Genomic DNA, 17,007 nt, shown 5'->3' with positions numbered 1-17,007 from the left:
TCCCGTTTGAAAGTGTCCGACCGCTGCGACGATCGCCACAGCAGCTTAGCCCTAACCCCAAGATTGACCCCAGATCAGAGGTGGGGCTGGTCGTGCTTGCGGCGAGCACTATACATCGAAGCCAGGATTCTGCCGTCGTGCACGCTGAGACGCCCCTTTGATCCGATGTGATAGATCACCTAGTGGGAGCACCACCGGAAAATCCACCGTGGGAAGGACAAGAGCTGCAAGGATATACCACCCCAGGAGGCTCACCGCCAGTAAACAGCCGGCCGAACCATGTTGAAGTGTCAGAGCTTTGGAAGTCTTGCCATCGGCGGCAGCCCAGTAGGAGGCAGCCAGTAAATCCACTAGGCGCGGTCAGCGTGATGACATTGACGCCCTGTTCAGGAGAGCCCGGACTCACTGGTTGGGATCAGCCCGGCAAATGCAAAGCAAAATGCAACATTTACCCGGAGGCTAGCCAGGAGAAAGATCAGGCACAAAAATGACATGGCCATCAGGAAGAAGGCTACGGTCGCGGAAAAGGCGGGTTCGGTCAACCCCTCGGCAGGATTGTTCGGGTCTGTCGAATATGCAGAAAAGGCACCCGCGTCTGGAACCAACATGGTCCCAAAAGAGCACCAAAATCCGCCAAAGAGAGAGAAGACGATGGCGGGGAAAATATGTCCTGGAAGATATGGTGTTTCATCAGCAACCATAAAACAGTCATGACCCTCCTCCCCCCTCCTCCGTCCCGGGACAAAGCTTACCAGTGATCCAGTCTCCAATTGCGCCAACGATAGTGACAATGCCCCCCAGCCATATCCATGAGCCCCTTTATGCCGTTCAGCAGAAGAAAATCGGAGAGCGAACAGATGCGGAACTCACAGATTCCCAGCACCTGAACCCGAAGCTCCTTGCCACCCGAGAAGAACCATGGACAAAGGGGTGGTGCAGAGGACGAATCCCCCCAAGCCTGGACCGGTCAGCGTGGCTTCGATTTCAAAGCGTGAACATCGTTACAAAGGACTCACTAATGGCGGTGGTGGATGTCAATTTCCGAGCGGTCCCATTGGAGTTTTCCAGCGCTGAACAGAGCTTGTCGAGATGGTGAGTTTCGAAGACCACGCTGCCGACGGTGTTGGAGCGCTCCATAGCGTCGCTGTTGGTCATTGTGCTTGGTTGCTTCTTGACAACCTCGTCTCGCAGAGAAATTGGAGTATCCGACATGGTGTTACTTTTGAGACAACAAGAGTGGTAAGCAAGGAGTCAAAGACAACAAAAGTCCGGGCTGGAGTCGGTGCTGCTACGATTATCTCTCGGCCTGGAGCTGTAAGTGTAACTCGGTCGTGATATACTATATACATATGTAGCATTTACGCGTTGATCGACCGGGTCGCTGTCCCACTCGAGATTCCCAGATGCTGGAAGGCCCTACACCGGACCGACAGCTCCTATCTAGAGGCTGCGACGAAACTTTCCTGCTGCTACTGTCATGTTTCTCATTCAAGACCGATGGCACTTTGCGCGATCGTCCCCAATGTTTTGAGGGATCGAACCGTCCTGCTGGTTCGGACCTTGACTGACTCGACCAAGTCGGTTGTGGACGCCGACTACGTGGCACTTATCTGGATATTCAATATCCGCGACGTCGCCATTTCCATCCAACCCCCTTCAATTATGGGGCTGCAGCGTCGGGTTTTTGATGGAGCCATTCACAGATCACAAAACTCCTGAAATTCTGCCGCCTTAGATTGTGGAGTTGTTCTCGACGTGAACCTTGCTTGCCAGGCCGAAGTCTACTTTGATGATCTGCTCCAATGGACCTGGAATGAGGATCTTGAACCTCAAAAGTAACCACGAGAATGAGATCAATCACCCTTGGATCGACTGGGGAAAAGAACGGTCCGCCCGGAAAAAGCGGTCCGCCCGGACCGGGAGATAACCCTCCTAATGTACGCGTGCTCCCTGCCTGAAGGCCGTTTCTTCCACCGATGGTCACATATAATCAGAATCGACTCCTGCGTCATTGACCGACTCACCGTTTCAAGTCTTCGAACCCTAGCCCATCAGGGATCTATTCAGGTTGAGTCGGATCAGTAGTGCGTTTGCTCTGAACTGAGCAAGCTTGCTACGTTCGTTCTTTTTCAGACGGCTTCGAGAAAGTGTCTAGCTCAACATGCCTTTGCTCTATTCGAAAGTTCCGAATCATTTCACAATCGGCATTTTTGGTGCCCATACCATGGGGCGTCGCCATCAGAGACCAAAACTGGGTTGATCAAGACGTTTGGTGACTCGCTCAAAAAGGTCGGCCGAATCTGTCCACGAACTTATCCACGACGATACTGAGACTGAGTGTCGCGTGGGCCTTTCCCGGGTCTGGATTAGCTATTGGTCATACCCAGAGGAATCTCGAGAGTGGTGGAGCTCGAAAGAAGTGGCTCAATTCTGATGGTCGCTGCCTGACGACGCAGAATTCTGAAAGATAGAGATCTTCTGCTTCCTCCAGCTCAAATCCATGGAGCGCATCGGAAGGAAAGACAGGACTCACGTGAATTCGAGGAGTGACCTCTAAAAATAAGTCAAGCATAAGTAAGTTAAGACGGCACGACCCAAGGTCGACCTCGATACTATGGAGTATCAGGTGTTCAAGGTGATGACGAGTTGTATGTTGGCCTCCTTCTGGAGTCTGTACCATGACCATTGACACCCACCAACTAATTACCGTATCTATTAGCCACTTTCAACAACTGAACAACGAGGCGTGCCATCTTGCTCGTCGGCGTGGCCGGCATGTTCTCTGGGGGTACTGACCGGCACTGATCCGAAGAATTGCCTGGCGTTTCCGTTTCCTTTTTGCAAACAGAAACAGGACACTAGACTGCCGTGTTGGTGTCTTGAAGGCGGAGGCTGCATGGTGATTGGTGATTGGCAATTCTCTGAGTTGGCCGCTCGCATGCCAGGAACACATGGTGCTCGATTAGGATGTGCCCGAGCTAAATGACATCGGAGGGAATTCTTTCGTATAGTTGTGTCGCGCCTTCTTGAGCAAGCACGATAGTAGGTACAGTATGTTGTGCACGCAATCTCTTTCGCACATTTTGGCATGAATATATCGGTACAGGTCATGGGGTCCAGAATGTGTGTGCCTCAGGCAACTTGTTCTCTTTCAACGTAAGGTAGGAATCCTAGAAACCATTGATGCCTGTCTCTGTCCCTGGAATGCTGGCAGCCGGATGCCTATGTTGAAAGTGAAACTGGAGGTTGGTGTTAACGCTCATCGAGCCAACCGCAGACTGCAGTACTAGTACCTCTTGCTACCACCAAATGCAACTTCAAGACTGGGTACTGACTACTGAGCAACTGAACGAGAGTTTCAGACCAAAAGCCGTCATCATCATTCATGATTCGCGTAAGGCTGACGCTGCAAAATGCCTATCTACAGCTAGCTGCACAAGGCATCGCAATCGCATCCGCGCAAGAACGGTAAAAGTTGTAAGTGTAAGGCTAAGTGTAAGGCTGGACTCACACTCCTCGTTGAACCATCCTACTATCAGTATTCTGTCCTCGGCGTCGCCTTCAACCACATGCCCTTCTGCACAAAGACTCCATAGCATTTACTCTCGATGGCTCTGCTGGGGTCGGCGACGGCCCATTGGAAATTGCGCAGCAGCACAGGAATCACCTTGTCCAGCTCGATCAAGGCAATATGTCTACCGAGGCAGCCAAAACGTCCGCTGCCGAAGATCAGTTCTAGCGTAGACTCCATCCTAGCCAGCCGGGTCTTGCCGTCTGCACCGGCTCCAACGCTGACGCCGTCGTCGCCGAGACCCCGGTCGATGCCACCGGCTTCAGGCTTGCCCGCTTCGGCGGCAGCCTCCAACCAGCGTTCGGGTCGGAAATACTCTGCGTCTGCGCCGTAGATCTCGACGCGCCGTTGTGTCGTGTAGGCGTTGTGGCAGACTTCAATGCCACCCGGGATGAAGACGGCATTGACAGTCTCTCCGCCGGGAGGGCTGAGTTTGGAGTTGAGCGCCTGCAGCGGTGGCCAGATGCGCATGCCTTCCTTGATACACGCCTGGACGTAGGGTAGGTGCTTGCGAGAATCGGCGGACGTGATGGAATGGGAAGCGGTGAAGACGTGCTCGTTTGCTTCGATCTCCTGCACACATTTCGCGTACACGTCCGGGTGGGTGATGATGTACAGCATGATCATGCGGATGGCGGTGGCGGTCGAGTCACTTCCCCCCAACACCTGCACCATCGCTTCGGACTCGGCCTCTTGCTGGGTCAGGCCGTGCTTGATGAACGACCCCAACATGTCCGGATAGGCCTTGGCGTCTGGGGCATAGTGGAACGCGACGGCCTTGGAAGCCATCCCCATCATCGCGCCCATGCCGTCGGTGTCGGTGGTCTTGGGCCTGAACGGGGCCATGAGCCCGCTATCGAGGATTCGTTGGATGGTGGGTGAGTTGGCGCCCAGTTCCAGGACTTGCAGGTAGTCCGAGACTTTGCTGATGTACGAGTACACATCTCGGTTCTGTCTGAGATAGCCGACCGGGGCGGAGAAGGAAATGTGCGTGACGACATCAAGAGTGAAGTACTGGGCGGAAGCACTGAAATCGATCAGTTTGTTGTTGGAAGATTCGGTCTGGATGAGGTTGACGAGGTCGACAATGCGTGCATCGATGTCCGCTTCGAGATTGGGCAGGTCTTTGCCGGAGTACTGTACCCAGACAGTTAGCATAGCCGACCGCTGCGGTTACTACTAGTAGTTTAGAAGCCGTCGAAGGCGACTTACACCGCGGATCAGCTTGGAGCGCAAGCTGTTGTGCAATTTCTCATCCTTCTGCGAGAGCACGTTCCTGAGCGGCGGCTGGATGGAGAATGCATCGTAGAAGGTGCCGCGACGGAACTCGGAGCGAGGCGAGCTCATGTGCCGGAGGACGACGGGGTCATTGGTGACGACCTTGTCGGGAGAAATGCGCGCAAAGGAACCTGCACACACGGGTCAGTGCCCGGCGGTGAAGGGATTGGATTGCCGCAGGGTTGGTTGGTCCATGCTGACCGTATTTCCGGAGTAAAGCTCCATTGTGCAGATTCAGTTTGCCGGAGAAGGTGTGGTAGAGAAGCCAGGCGCCGGAGATTTTGGCCAGAAACGGGCCGTCGAATTGAGGGCATTTGTGGTAATTGCGATAGCAGGTCACGAGGGTGTAGACAACAAGCACGGCCAGGCCGACGAGTGACATGATGGCGAGCGCCATGTCTCAGTGACAGGAACGGAATGTCCGGGGAAGGATCAGGGATTGCAAAGGAAGAGACAGACTTCCGGATGTATATGATGATAGGGGGAGGAAGAGGGATCGATTGCGGGTGGAGGGGATTGAGCTTGTGAAGGGATGGATGTCACTTGCAATGAAAGGGACTTCAACTTCTGATTTCTTACTCTTACACTTACACTTCACAAGTTCTTGTGTTAATGGAGACGAAGATAGGGAGGAAACCGGTACCATTCCACTTCTTCACATGGGAATCGAGGGATGCGCCATCGCCATCATCCGGGGTGGTGTGTGCAGATAGGGATGTAGCAGTACTAGCAGTAGCCGTAGTAGTAGCCGTAGCAGTTGCAGTGGCAGTAGTAGTTGTCCCCGGCATGTCGATCAAGATAGTGTGGTGGTTGGTGTCCATGGTGTCCATGGTGTCTATCAAAGTTTATCATCGTCGGGGATGTGATTGGAGATGTGCCAAAGCGAAGCGACGGACGCGGATGTGAGAGATAGATCCCCGGCAAGGATCAAGACAACCCACCTACCAGGGGATGGCAGTGCGACACACCGCATGGAGGACTCCAGATGGTGTGAGTTTGTGACATGATGTTCTGGCGTGCGCCGTTCCATGTTTCTTCACTCGTTGATAGATAACGACATGCTCTGTGCGGCTGGTGGCCTGTGGTTAGCAGAAGACATCATCAGAGGCCGAGAGGGGTGAAGGCGGCATCCGTCTCGCGTCCAATCCCCAGACCGTCCACCGTCCGAGGTCGACATGTCATTTGTCTTTCGGCTTGTTCCCTGCCGCCACTTTGGCCCCCAGCGGACCGGTCGATCCAGGTCGAGACTCTCACCTCCAAGTTCGACGGCTTGACAGCCCGGCGCGGTGCCCCATGGCCGTCCTAGCCCTAGGCCGGGCATCGCTAGTTGAGATGACTAGTCTTTTAGATACGCGACCATTGTCCTCTTGGCTCGTGGCTCGTGGCTCGATTGTGCTTTTGCTGATCCTACCCCAGGCAGATCAGTCATAAGACAGTACTGGGAGGACGCTCGAAGGCGTCACCACTCCATCTATTTCTATCCTCTACCTCTCACCAAGGAATGGCTGACGAAACCACTGGCAATGCCCTCGAGGTAGAGGTGGACGACTCGGATGCGCGCTCGTTCGCCAGTGACTCCGGGTACAGTGACACAGTGTGTTCGACCGAGTCAATTCGATCGAGCATATTCGACTACGAAGTCCAGCACGGCCGGACATATCACGCGTACCACTCGGGCAAATACATCATGCCCAACGACGAGGGCGAACAGGAGAGATTGGACCTGCACTACCACGCGCTGCGGCTATCGATCGACAACCAAATCACCCACGCGCCGGTCGTCAACCCTCACGGGATTCTCGACATGGGCACGGGCACGGGCATTTGGGCAATGGACGCCGCCGACGCCTACCCTGAGGCTGAGGTGGTAGGGATCGACCTGTCGCCCATCCAACCCAACTGGGTGCCCCCGAATCTGCAGTTCGAGGTGGCCGACGTGGATGAGCCGTGGGGATTTGGCGAAGACCGCTTCGACCTCGTGCACACCCGGATCATGAATGGCTTTGGCGTCAGCAGCTGGCCGCACTTCTACCAGGAAGCCTTCAGCTGTCTACGGCCCGGCGGATGGGTGGAGAATCAGGAATTCGACTGTCAGATTGTCAGCGACGACGGATCCATTCCCGAGAACAGCACCATGACTGAATGGGCCCGGCTGTGGAATCGGGCCTGCGAGATGATCGGTAAGACCGGGAGGTGCGATCCGCATGGACTAAAATGCCAGATGGAGGAGGCTGGGTTCGTCAATACCCGCATCATGGCTTATAAGATGCCCATCGGCCCTTGGCCTAAGGATCCTATGCTCAAAGATGCCGGCCGGTTTGGGCTGGTCGCCCTCCATGCTGGGGTCTATGGGATGAGTGTGAGGCTGTTTCTGGATGTCCTGGGCTGGTCGGAGGAGAGGCTACAGGCCTTTCTGGCAGATTTTCGCCGAGAGCTGGCGAGAAAGTCGATCCATGCGTATTGGCCGACGTATGTGTTGGTCTTGAAGTCGCTTTCGACTGTTGCTGACATGCTTCTAGGTATATCGTATTGGGACAGAAACCTGCAGTCCCTGATGGCTGAGGCGTGTAGGATGTATCATGTTGTGTGTATATGTGTGTACAATAAATTCTTGATGATGAAGATGAAGAGAGAGAGAGAACTTGGCCAAGTCCGCAAATGTCCGGGTTGCCAGAGTAGGACCACTGCAGCTCCAGTGCGTACGTACCTGCGTACGTACCTAGTAAGATCCAAGAAAAGCCCAAGAAAGACACAAGACACAGAGTGCAAGCCAGACGAAAATCCTCTGGACCGACGACGGCGGCGGTTCTCAACTTGAACCTCAATGCCATGACCGGCTGACGACTTTTCATTGAGGACCTTGCGATACTAGTAGTATACCTTACCTTACTACTACTAGTAGCACCTTCATCATGGTAGTAGGAAATCATCATCTCCAGTATTTATTCTCTGCTTCTCTTCGGCGTATTTCCCCACACGTCCATTCTTCGGGAAAACCCGCGTTCTGATTATTACCGAGTCCAGATCCAGATCCATGGAGATCGGTCGGATACGACTCTGTCTGTACATTTATTATTACCTTAGTATCTGACATGGCAAAACTTGAACTTCTTCAATATAATCGCAAAATCTTCCCCAGATCCACAACCAACTGAAGTGACTCCAGTTCACCAAGAACTACTACCAGTCCTAGGACCTTATCTACCTTAGGTCAACGGGAACTTGGAGGACCACAGAGCACTGATACGAAATCACGGCAACCGATGACGACCATCCCCTGATTTCCGTTTTCTTTTCGTTCCGTTTACTACCTTATACAACAAACCGACACCTCCCCTGCTTCAAGTTATTCCCCTATATTCGACTATTTGACAATTCGACACACTACATTTCGCTGTGTCCAGAGAGGACTATTCGCCCACCATGAATTGTCCCTCCCGCCCAGACAACACGGAACGCCATCCCCACTGGAACCAGAACCCGCACGCCCTCAGCGGGGATCTGACTACCCGAGCCGACCTCAATGGGATCGTCAATCTACGCGAACAGCGACGACATACGGACTCGAGCCGAGATCTGGCTGACTCGGACGATACCGACTATGACTATGAGCAGATCCAGACACAGGTCCCGGACATCGGGACAGCGGACACTGGTCCCAAGGGATGGCGGTGGAGGGGGCGGGGGCAGAGGCAGAGGCAGCAGACTAAAGAAAGTGCTGTGGTCAATGTTGATCCGACGACGACGACGACGAATAACCACCGGGAAACTATGACCTCGAATAACCAGGAGACTATGACTACCAATACACCTACACCTCCGTCTCCGTCTCATTTGGCCTTTCATCAACCACCTTTTCAGTCACGACGAAACCAACCAAACTTCCCTTCGCCCTCCGCAATCATCAACAAAATCGTCGTCACGCTCCAGAAATACGTCAAGTTCGTCGGTCCCGGCTTCCTCGTCGCCGTCGCGTACATCGATCCAGGGAACTACGCGACCGACGTGCAGGCCGGCGCCGCCACGCGCTACCGCCATTTGTTCATCATCCTCATGTCCAACCTGTTCGCCATCTTCTTGCAGTCGCTGTGCATCAAGCTGGGCAGCGTCACGGGCTTGGATCTGGCCGAGAACTGTCGCAAGCATTTGCCGAAATGGTTGACGATTGTGTTGTATTTGCTTGCCGAGGCGGCTATTATTGCTACGGATATTGCAGAGGTAAGAAAGAAACAATGTTTCTTCTCGATAGCAGATCCCATCACCATCACCATCACCATGCCCATAACCATAACTTCCCACCCCGGACAGATCAGGAAGACAATTAGTTCCCACCATCAATCGCATCATGTGTTTGTGTGTGGTTTTACGTCTCAACTCATCCCCTTTTTGCATATTTCCTGTCATATACTAGAAAAGTACAATGCTAACATCGCACCGTGCGTCAAGGTCATCGGTTCCGCCATTGCACTAAATCTACTCCTCCACATCCCTCTCGTCGCCGGCTGTGCCATCACCCTCGTTGACGTCCTGTTGCTGCTCATGCTCTATCGGCCCGACGGCTCCATGGGCCGGCTCCGACTGTTCGAATACTTCGTCATGGGCCTGGTTCTGGGGGTCATGGTCTGTTTCTGCGTCCAGCTGTCCTTCATCCAAAACACCACGGCCGGCGAGGTATTCCAAGGGTACCTGCCGTCGTCGGCCATCGTGAACGGCAACGGCATCTATCTCTCGTGCGGCATCATCGGGGCGACGGTCATGCCGCACTCCATCTTCCTCGGCTCGGGCGTCGTGCAGCCCCGCTTGAAGCAGTTTGACCAACAGAACGGCCACATGATAGCCATGGACGAATCCGCCGATGACTCGGACCAGGCGGAAAAATACGTCCCGTCCATCTACGCGATCCGCGCGTGTCTCAAATACTCCATCGTCGAGCTGGCCACGTCGCTCTTCACCTTTGCCCTGTTCGTCAACTCGGCCATCCTCATCGTCTCGGGCGCCTCGTTGTATCCGCAGACCGCGGCCACCGAGGCCGATCTGTTCGGCATCCATGACTTGCTCAGTAAGAACCTGTCCAAAGCCGCCGGGACCATCTTCGCCCTGGCGCTTTTGCTCTCGGGCACTTCGGCCGGCATCGTCTGCACCATGGCCGGCCAGATGGTGTCGGAAGGCATGCTGAACTGGTCCGTGAAGCCGTGGATGCGCCGACTCATCACCCGCGCCATCAGCATTACTCCGAGCATCATCATTGCCGCGGCTGTTGGAAGGGACGGCCTCAACCAGGCTCTGACGGCGAGCCAGGTGGCGCTGAGTGTCATTTTGCCGTTCGTCACCGCCCCGCTGGTCTGGTTCACTTGCCGGAGCAATATCATGTCGGTGCGCGATGACGGAGGCGTCGACGGGCAGGAGATGGTCAATATGCGCAACGGTTGGTTGACGACCGCGCTGGCTGTGGCTATTTGGCTGGTACTGGTGGTCATGAACATTGCATTGCTGGTTTTGGTGGGTTTGGGAAAGGCTTAGAAAGAGTGGCGGCAGTCCAACAAGACGTAAAATGTATATAATATCTTGACGGATCATATCCATCGGCCTCCACATACGCGGGTGTATAGAATGGCAATCACACTTTAGCAATATGGCGGAGGAAGCTCGCATTTCGTCAACTCGACCGTGAGACCGTGAGACCGTGAGACTGTCACGGCCGTGATGACCGTGATTAAGCCGTTTCAAGAGGCAGTAGGCGAATTCGACATATCAGCAGTCCGAACCAATTTCTTCTTGGCCTCCTCGCTCAACTTGTCGGCCTCCTCTCGCGTCGACTCAGGCAATTGACCCAGACTGCCTAGCTTGTCGAAGAACCAAGCTCGGAACTGTAAGATGGAAGTCAGCGGAAATTCAAATTCAGAACTAGTCTTGAAGAGAAAGGAGAACTATATAACCCTCCCAAGGATATGATTTTGTAATTGTCCGGACTTACCCCATCAAACGGCGTTCCTTGCCCATGACTCGGCTCACAGATGAAAATGAAATAAATCAGCGTAGACGTGATCAAAGTCTGCTGCAACAACTTGATGCTCTTGTTCCACGTCGGCCGCGCCCACTTCAACGCCGCGCGCCGCCGGTATGTCTTTTCCAAATGGAACTGCTGCTTCGGGTCCATGCTGGTGAAGTCGGGCGGCCACTGCTTGCGCGCCCGGTACGGGTTGTTGTTGACGTGGATCGGGGCCGGCTTGAACGTCGGCGTGGGCCGCCAGCCGAACATCCATTTCGTCCATGTCCATGGTGTCAGGCGCGTGCCGGGGATCTCGGTCACCGCGGGTCGGCGGGCTTGGGGGTATGCGTAGTGAGGTCGGGCGGATGGGAGGGCGTGGGCGTGTCTTGAAGATTCGGGAAGAACGTTTCCGTTTCCTGAAACTTCGGAAGACGAAGATATCGAGATCGATGCTTGGGAGGGCTTCGGGGTCGGTCGTGTGAAGTTGGATGGAGAGTACGGCGATGCTGCTACACTCTCGGAGGACGAGTGAAGGGGCCGCGGCCAGGTCCATGGCATTGCTCGAGAGGGTTGGACTCGGCGGAACTGGCGGTGGCAGTGGCAGTGCTGCATGAATAGAAGAGCCTGCGAGGCTTGGGATCTGGAGGGCACGGTGGTGGCCATGGTAGAGATAGGTAGAGGTAGAGCTGAGATGAGATGGCAGTGTTTGCTGGAGGGAATGAATGGCTTTGGATTGAGTGGATGAGGTGGATGAAGATATAGATACAATCCACCAGTCACCAGTCTCAGTCGATTGGTAACGGGGCTGCGGTACTAGTACACTACAGTCTGTGAGGTGTGTGGGTGGCTGATACGTAGAGATACCTCTGTATTTATTGCTGCGGCGAGATGCTTGAAGTTCAAGATTCGAACTTTAGAAGTTCAGGGTTGGTGTAAGGTCGGATAAACATTCCTCCGTGGTCCGACTACGTCTCTCTCTCTCGCTCTGTCTGTCTCTGTCTCTGTGTGTGTCTCTCTCAGCAACTCCGGGCCGGCCGAGGCAGGCAAATAGATATCGATACTAGTAGATGTCTGTACCTTGCTGGGTGATCAATGATACTACTACTATTATTACCATACTATACATGACCAGGAATAGATCGAGCATTTGGCCAAGAAAATAAATCCAACATCTATGGGGTATCATATCGTCGTGTGCGAAACATGAACATGCACGCTTTTTGTTGTCGCATCCAAGCGAAAACCGAAACCCACGGCACGCAACTCCAATCCGCTCACTGCTGCTGCTGCTGCTGCTCCTCGTCCTGGTCAAATTCGAGCTCCCGCTATATATTCTCGATCGACAAATTCCGTTCCGCTGTCTTCATCCGTCCGTCTCCTCTCCAGAACCCACCGTCCATCCGTGTCACGCGCATAACTAACACTGTCCGCGCCACTACTGGTCCGACTGTGGTGACCTTTTCGTCTTTCCCCCTCAAACGAGGCCGGGGTCAAGACCAGATCTTCCTGCGACTTCAATGCCACGACTTCGCCCGAATGCTTCCGCGGCGTGTTCTGCGTCAACGTTGGCCGGTCGCCATCTTCGTCATTCTCTTCCTCGGATTCCGGAATCCCCGCCGAAGACGACTGGCGCTGCATAGACGACGACATCCGCCCAAGACCAATATCCGATTGCGCGAACGGATGACTGGACACATGAGCCAGCGGTGAACTCGGCGCATAACCACTCCCTAGACTGTTCACGCTGGAGGAACTGCCGCCAAACGTTCGTCCACGGAGTTTCATCAGGGAGCTGAAACTCATGTCCTCGTCATACCCAGGCGAGTCGAGTTCCAGGAGCTGCGCAATCCCGGGGCTGGGCATGGATTGCGCCGAAGCGGGAACGCCCCCGGGAAGCTGAAGGGAAACCACCGAATTCCTCGTACTCCATTCACTCCGCTCGGTGATCGGGGTCAAACTAGGCTCTTGAAAGGTGGCTTTGCCACTGTGGCTGCGTTTGATGCCATTGGAACCACGTTCGGCAAAATACCCGCCGTTAACGGGCTCCGAACTTCCTTTGCCATGCGACCGGGCGTAGAACCCAAACTCCTGTCCGTAGAAGCCGTCATCGTCATTCGCCAAAGCCTCCGCATTGGCCTCAGCTATCATGGGATCGTCGGCAAGGTCGTCGTCAAAAGGAAAGCCATCATCCTCGGCGATGGCAGAACTCAAATGGTTGCTGAATCGACTGTCATCCGAGATCACTCCTTGTTGGCTATCTTCCAGCCGGGATAGAGACGAGTCATCCGAGGTTTGGCCAAAGCTGACTTTTCGGTCAAATTTCCCACTTGCCGCCGCCTGGTTTGCTGCAAAGGCCAGTGCGTCGTGGTAAGCAGCCAGGTTCGTTTCAGTCAGCCCTGCCACATGGCCTCCAGGCGAGGGCGACTCTGGGCTGACAGGCTCATGACCTGCGGAATGTTGTGAGCCTTGTTGGGATTTTTCCGGTTTCGACCACGCCGTCACATCTGCCTGATCATCTCCAGGGACAACCGCTTTGACTTCCCCGTCAATCCCGGCCAACTGTCGTGCCTCCTCAAATCTCCGAGCATTCTCCGCTGGGATGTCACGGATCTGACCCGCATCGTCATCAAACATCTGTTCATCAAACGTGGTGCCGGACATGTCCAAGGCCACGTCGCCGAACTCTCCATCGTCAAAGTACAGATCGTCGTCGTTGAACACCTGCCCCTGGGGACGGGAGAACTGCTGTGACCGACGTGCGTGCACGCCTGTGGTTCTGATTCCCAGCCCGTCGAACATAGATACCATGTCGCCTTCGACGATCCCGTCTTTAGATTCGATTCCGGCGGGTTCCTCTTGAGACGATTCTATCGAGTCTGCGATGCCAATGGCAAAGCCGTCATGATCTCTCGGAGTCGGCTGGGAACCATGATTTGTGCTAGTCGGGCTGAAAGTCATGGACTGGGGAGTGAAATGGAAGCCTTGTAAAGACCTCCGCTGAGTTCCAGTCTCGTTCGCTTCGGTGCAGAGCTCCTCATCGACGTGCGGTGCGGCGTATCTCGCCTCCAAAGCGTTGCCTTCTGTCGGATCAATCACTTCGTCTTCATCAAAGTCGGCATTGACCCCGGGGATTTTCTCCTCCAACCCATCGTCCGCATCAAAGTCATAGTTGTCATAGTCGTCCTCATCCTCTCCAGCATCCGGACAGGTGGACTTTTTGGTCGCTTCATGCTCTTTGTGCTTTTCCTCCAGTAACTTCTCCTGTGCTGATGACCCTGATTCGCCGATTTGGAAACTGAAGCGAGAAGACGTACTTGTCATATGTTTGGGAAGCACTGCAGGTGGCGGCGCATCAAACCTAGGCGAAGGTGTACTCTTCGGGGGCGGTGTTGGCGGAGACGGTGCTGGCGATGGTGATGATTCCTTGGGCGCAGGAGATGGGAGATTCTCCTTTCCACCCTGTCGAGAGTCCGTCTGCGCACCCGGTTGAGGTACCGTCGGGGGTAGCCTTTTGGCAAAGGCTGGCACTCGCTCCGGCTCCTCCGAGACTTTGGCGGTACCGAAGGCACTGATGTTGTGCAAATACCCTGTCCGCTCCGGTTGTAACGACGGTCTGTCATCCTGGAAATGCTCTTTAAACATTGGGCTATGAGGCACAGGTGGTGTCCCGCCGGACCCAACTCTGGGATTCGGCGACTCGCTAGTTCGGCTGGGATCAGGTCCATATCCAGAGCGTAATACCGGAGACTCGAGGGTTGTGATGTCGTTGTGCGAATAGATCCGACGAGCGCGCGGAGCCGAAAAGTCATGCACGACCTTGCCTCGGATGCTTGGGTCGAAATTGTCCGGCAGAGCTGGTACTGACAAGGTTTTGATGCTGAGACTGACATCTTCCAGCTTCTGGTTCTGGGAAGCGCGTCGCCGGGCCAAGAGACTCATCGGGTTCAACAGATTCAACCGGCTCTTTTTCCCTGCATGTCCCTTCGCTGACCCCGAGTCATCGTGCATGGCACGATCAAAGCTGTAGGTTCGCAAGCTGGGAGAGGACCCATAGTCGCTGGACTTGATGGGCGTTTCGGATGATATTCTTCCACGAGGTTCTGGAGGGCTCGACACGTACGAGACCGGAGAGGGTTTCGAGTGGTAGAAGCCTTGCGCATTGGGTGACGGTCTTGTATGAGGAGTTATATGATGGGGATCTATTGCATCGCTGGTGGCCGGGCGGGCAGCCTCGTTGGAGGTGCGATATCTCGGCCGACCCGTCTCGTCGGAGCTTCTTTGGAAAGCGGTTTGGTCATTGATGAAGCCTTGTGTGAGAGGAGGCGCAGAGGGCAAGGCGGTGTAACGGTCGCAGGAGGGAGAAGATAGGGCGAGGTTGCGAGACGGACTATCCGAGTCGTCGGTACCCGAGGTGGCTTCGACAGGGCTAATAGCATCGCTGAGTCGATTTGGACGGTCGCCGATTCGCCTGGAAAAAGAGGGTGAGGTGGGAGAGACATGGTCGGATCTTCGTCTGTGTCGTTGGAGAGGCTGATAGTGTATCTTGGTGTTGCTCATGACGGCGGGGAAAGGCAGAACGAAGCACGATGGTCAGGGGCAGACATGCTCTACCGATTGCTACACGGAGGATGGTTGCGAGATAACATGGCCGAGGGATGGTGATAGGCCTGGTCGTCGTTAGACGTCGAGGAAGAATCGAGTGGTCCGTAGTTGGTTGACGTTGGGGTCGAGTACAGATCAGGAGACGATTCAACGTTCCCTCTGTCAACCAAGAACAGGATTGCGACGAGGACGTGGTACGACAGGGTGTGCAATAGTGTCGTCGTAGGTGTTGTCGTCAATGGAGAGATGTTGAATCGTGTTCGAATGAGGAAACTGTCAAAGTGAAGTGCAGTTCAAGTTATGATGATGTATGTTGATGGCGGAGTTGAACGTTGAACTGTCGCAGCTTGACAGAGAACGCATAGTTGTAGCCAATAAGGTAAGCCTGCTAGCCCGAGGATCACATCCATCTGGCATCTGAGTCTGTCATCAGTCAACCAACTTGAACCCAATGCAGCTCGTTAAGTCTTGCTGAACTGGCTGACACCGGCGCTTCATTGACTTCATCCGCCATACGAAGTTGAGCACCTTAACCTGCAGTTACGAGGCGGGAATTGGGCACAATCATCCTCTTTAACTCACAGTCTTTGTCGTCGTATAAATGTATATGTTTTGCATGATGTGCGGCCTGCATCTACTTGTATCGTCTAAGATCGGCGTTTTGGCAGAGGGTCTTACTGAGGATCTTCCTGAGGTCTCGATGAAGTCGACTCGTCTATATCATTCTTGAACCTGCAGAAGCCACTACGTCTGGTCATCGCCGACTTCGTTTCAACTTTCGGTTTCCTACATCTTTCGACCGGCTCGCGCGTGAATTTACGCTGCCTACTCCATCTTTTGAGTGCCCAGGTTTGCGACATCTTTTTCTCAGCCAATGGCAGCCCTCTGGTTGATCCTCCTATTGTCCATGGATGAGCCGTTGCCGTCCAAACATATCACTTCAACCAAGGCACATACATACCTGAGGCTTGGATAAAATGTCAGTACGAAAACAACCGCGTCTCGGATACTACCTACTTACTTCAACAATCCTGGATCACGACGGTTTCCCAACGTACTTGTTGACATCCGCAAATATTCTGATGTCCTCTGAAGTCACTTCCAGATCCGGCTCGACGGCGTGATCCATTTGCAACTCTTGAAGTCCGCCACTCGCCGCGTCCGTGGAACGTTCGTCAACGGCCTCACGAAATGGATTTCCGAGGACAACACACTCAGCTGGAACCAGTTACACCATTGGCATGAAGTCTGTCACAAAGAAGCAGGCCAAGGTCAGAAGCTGTTTGCCCTAGCCGAGGTGGTCGGTACTACTACGACGTATTCCTCGAACTCCAGCTTCCTTAAGATTGTCTGTTCCTGCACCTAAGACGTGCTGTGCTGTACACACCGAGCCTCCTGTTGAGCTATGCCCGACGGCGACAGCCTGGTCTGGCTTCTCCACTTTCAGTCGGATACCGTCAATTGGATCTTGCAAGCACTGCAAACTGGCCGAACCAGCTGCTATATATCCGAGTGCCTCCGAAGAGACAGTGACCACCGTGGCATCGCATCCGGAAATTTCCACGCC

At 54.2% G+C, this 17,007-nt stretch overlaps 6 protein-coding genes across 6 annotated transcripts; 2 read left to right on the top strand and 4 right to left on the bottom strand.

Annotated features, from left to right (window-relative positions):
* Positions 1-108: 108 nt before the first annotated feature.
* Positions 109-1,212, bottom strand: A1O1_07867 (uncharacterized protein; the record flags this gene model as incomplete). The annotated part of the gene is made up of 5 exons (XM_007728733.1): positions 109-350; positions 407-670; positions 753-817; positions 871-958; positions 1,017-1,212. The coding sequence occupies 5 exons, from the start codon at positions 1,210-1,212 to the stop codon at positions 109-111; spliced, it is 855 nt and encodes a 284-aa protein (XP_007726923.1).
* Positions 1,213-3,535: 2,323 nt separating this feature from the next.
* Positions 3,536-5,231, bottom strand: A1O1_07866 (uncharacterized protein; the record flags this gene model as incomplete). The annotated part of the gene is made up of 4 exons (XM_007728732.1): positions 3,536-3,774; positions 3,829-4,708; positions 4,784-4,980; positions 5,051-5,231. The coding sequence occupies 4 exons, from the start codon at positions 5,229-5,231 to the stop codon at positions 3,536-3,538; spliced, it is 1,497 nt and encodes a 498-aa protein (XP_007726922.1).
* A 1,119-nt stretch (positions 5,232-6,350) lies between these two features.
* Positions 6,351-7,411, top strand: A1O1_07865 (uncharacterized protein; the record flags this gene model as incomplete). Its single annotated transcript, XM_007728731.1, has 2 exons — positions 6,351-7,318; positions 7,369-7,411. 2 exons carry the CDS (start codon positions 6,351-6,353, stop codon positions 7,409-7,411), a joined length of 1,011 nt encoding a protein of 336 aa, XP_007726921.1.
* An 861-nt stretch (positions 7,412-8,272) lies between these two features.
* On the top strand, positions 8,273-10,369 carry A1O1_07864 (manganese transporter; the record flags this gene model as incomplete). The annotated part of the gene is made up of 2 exons (XM_007728730.1): positions 8,273-9,067; positions 9,296-10,369. 2 exons carry the CDS (start codon positions 8,273-8,275, stop codon positions 10,367-10,369), a joined length of 1,869 nt encoding a protein of 622 aa, XP_007726920.1.
* A 203-nt stretch (positions 10,370-10,572) lies between these two features.
* A1O1_07863 (uncharacterized protein) lies at positions 10,573-11,396 on the bottom strand (the record flags this gene model as incomplete). Its single annotated transcript, XM_007728729.1, has 2 exons — positions 10,573-10,716; positions 10,824-11,396. The coding sequence occupies 2 exons, from the start codon at positions 11,394-11,396 to the stop codon at positions 10,573-10,575; spliced, it is 717 nt and encodes a 238-aa protein (XP_007726919.1).
* Positions 11,397-12,146: 750 nt separating this feature from the next.
* A1O1_07862 (uncharacterized protein) lies at positions 12,147-15,395 on the bottom strand (the record flags this gene model as incomplete). Its single annotated transcript, XM_007728728.1, has 1 exon — positions 12,147-15,395. The coding sequence occupies one exon, from the start codon at positions 15,393-15,395 to the stop codon at positions 12,147-12,149; it is 3,249 nt and encodes a 1,082-aa protein (XP_007726918.1).
* Positions 15,396-17,007: the final 1,612 nt, after the last annotated feature.

The sequence above is a fragment of the Capronia coronata genome (genome assembly GCF_000585585.1).
Source record: "Capronia coronata CBS 617.96 chromosome Unknown acBCG-supercont1.7, whole genome shotgun sequence".
Classification (NCBI taxonomy): Eukaryota; Fungi; Ascomycota; class Eurotiomycetes; order Chaetothyriales; family Herpotrichiellaceae; genus Capronia; species Capronia coronata.
The sequence above is the reverse complement of the archived record's forward strand: the minus strand, read 5'-3'. Positions and strand labels throughout refer to the sequence as shown.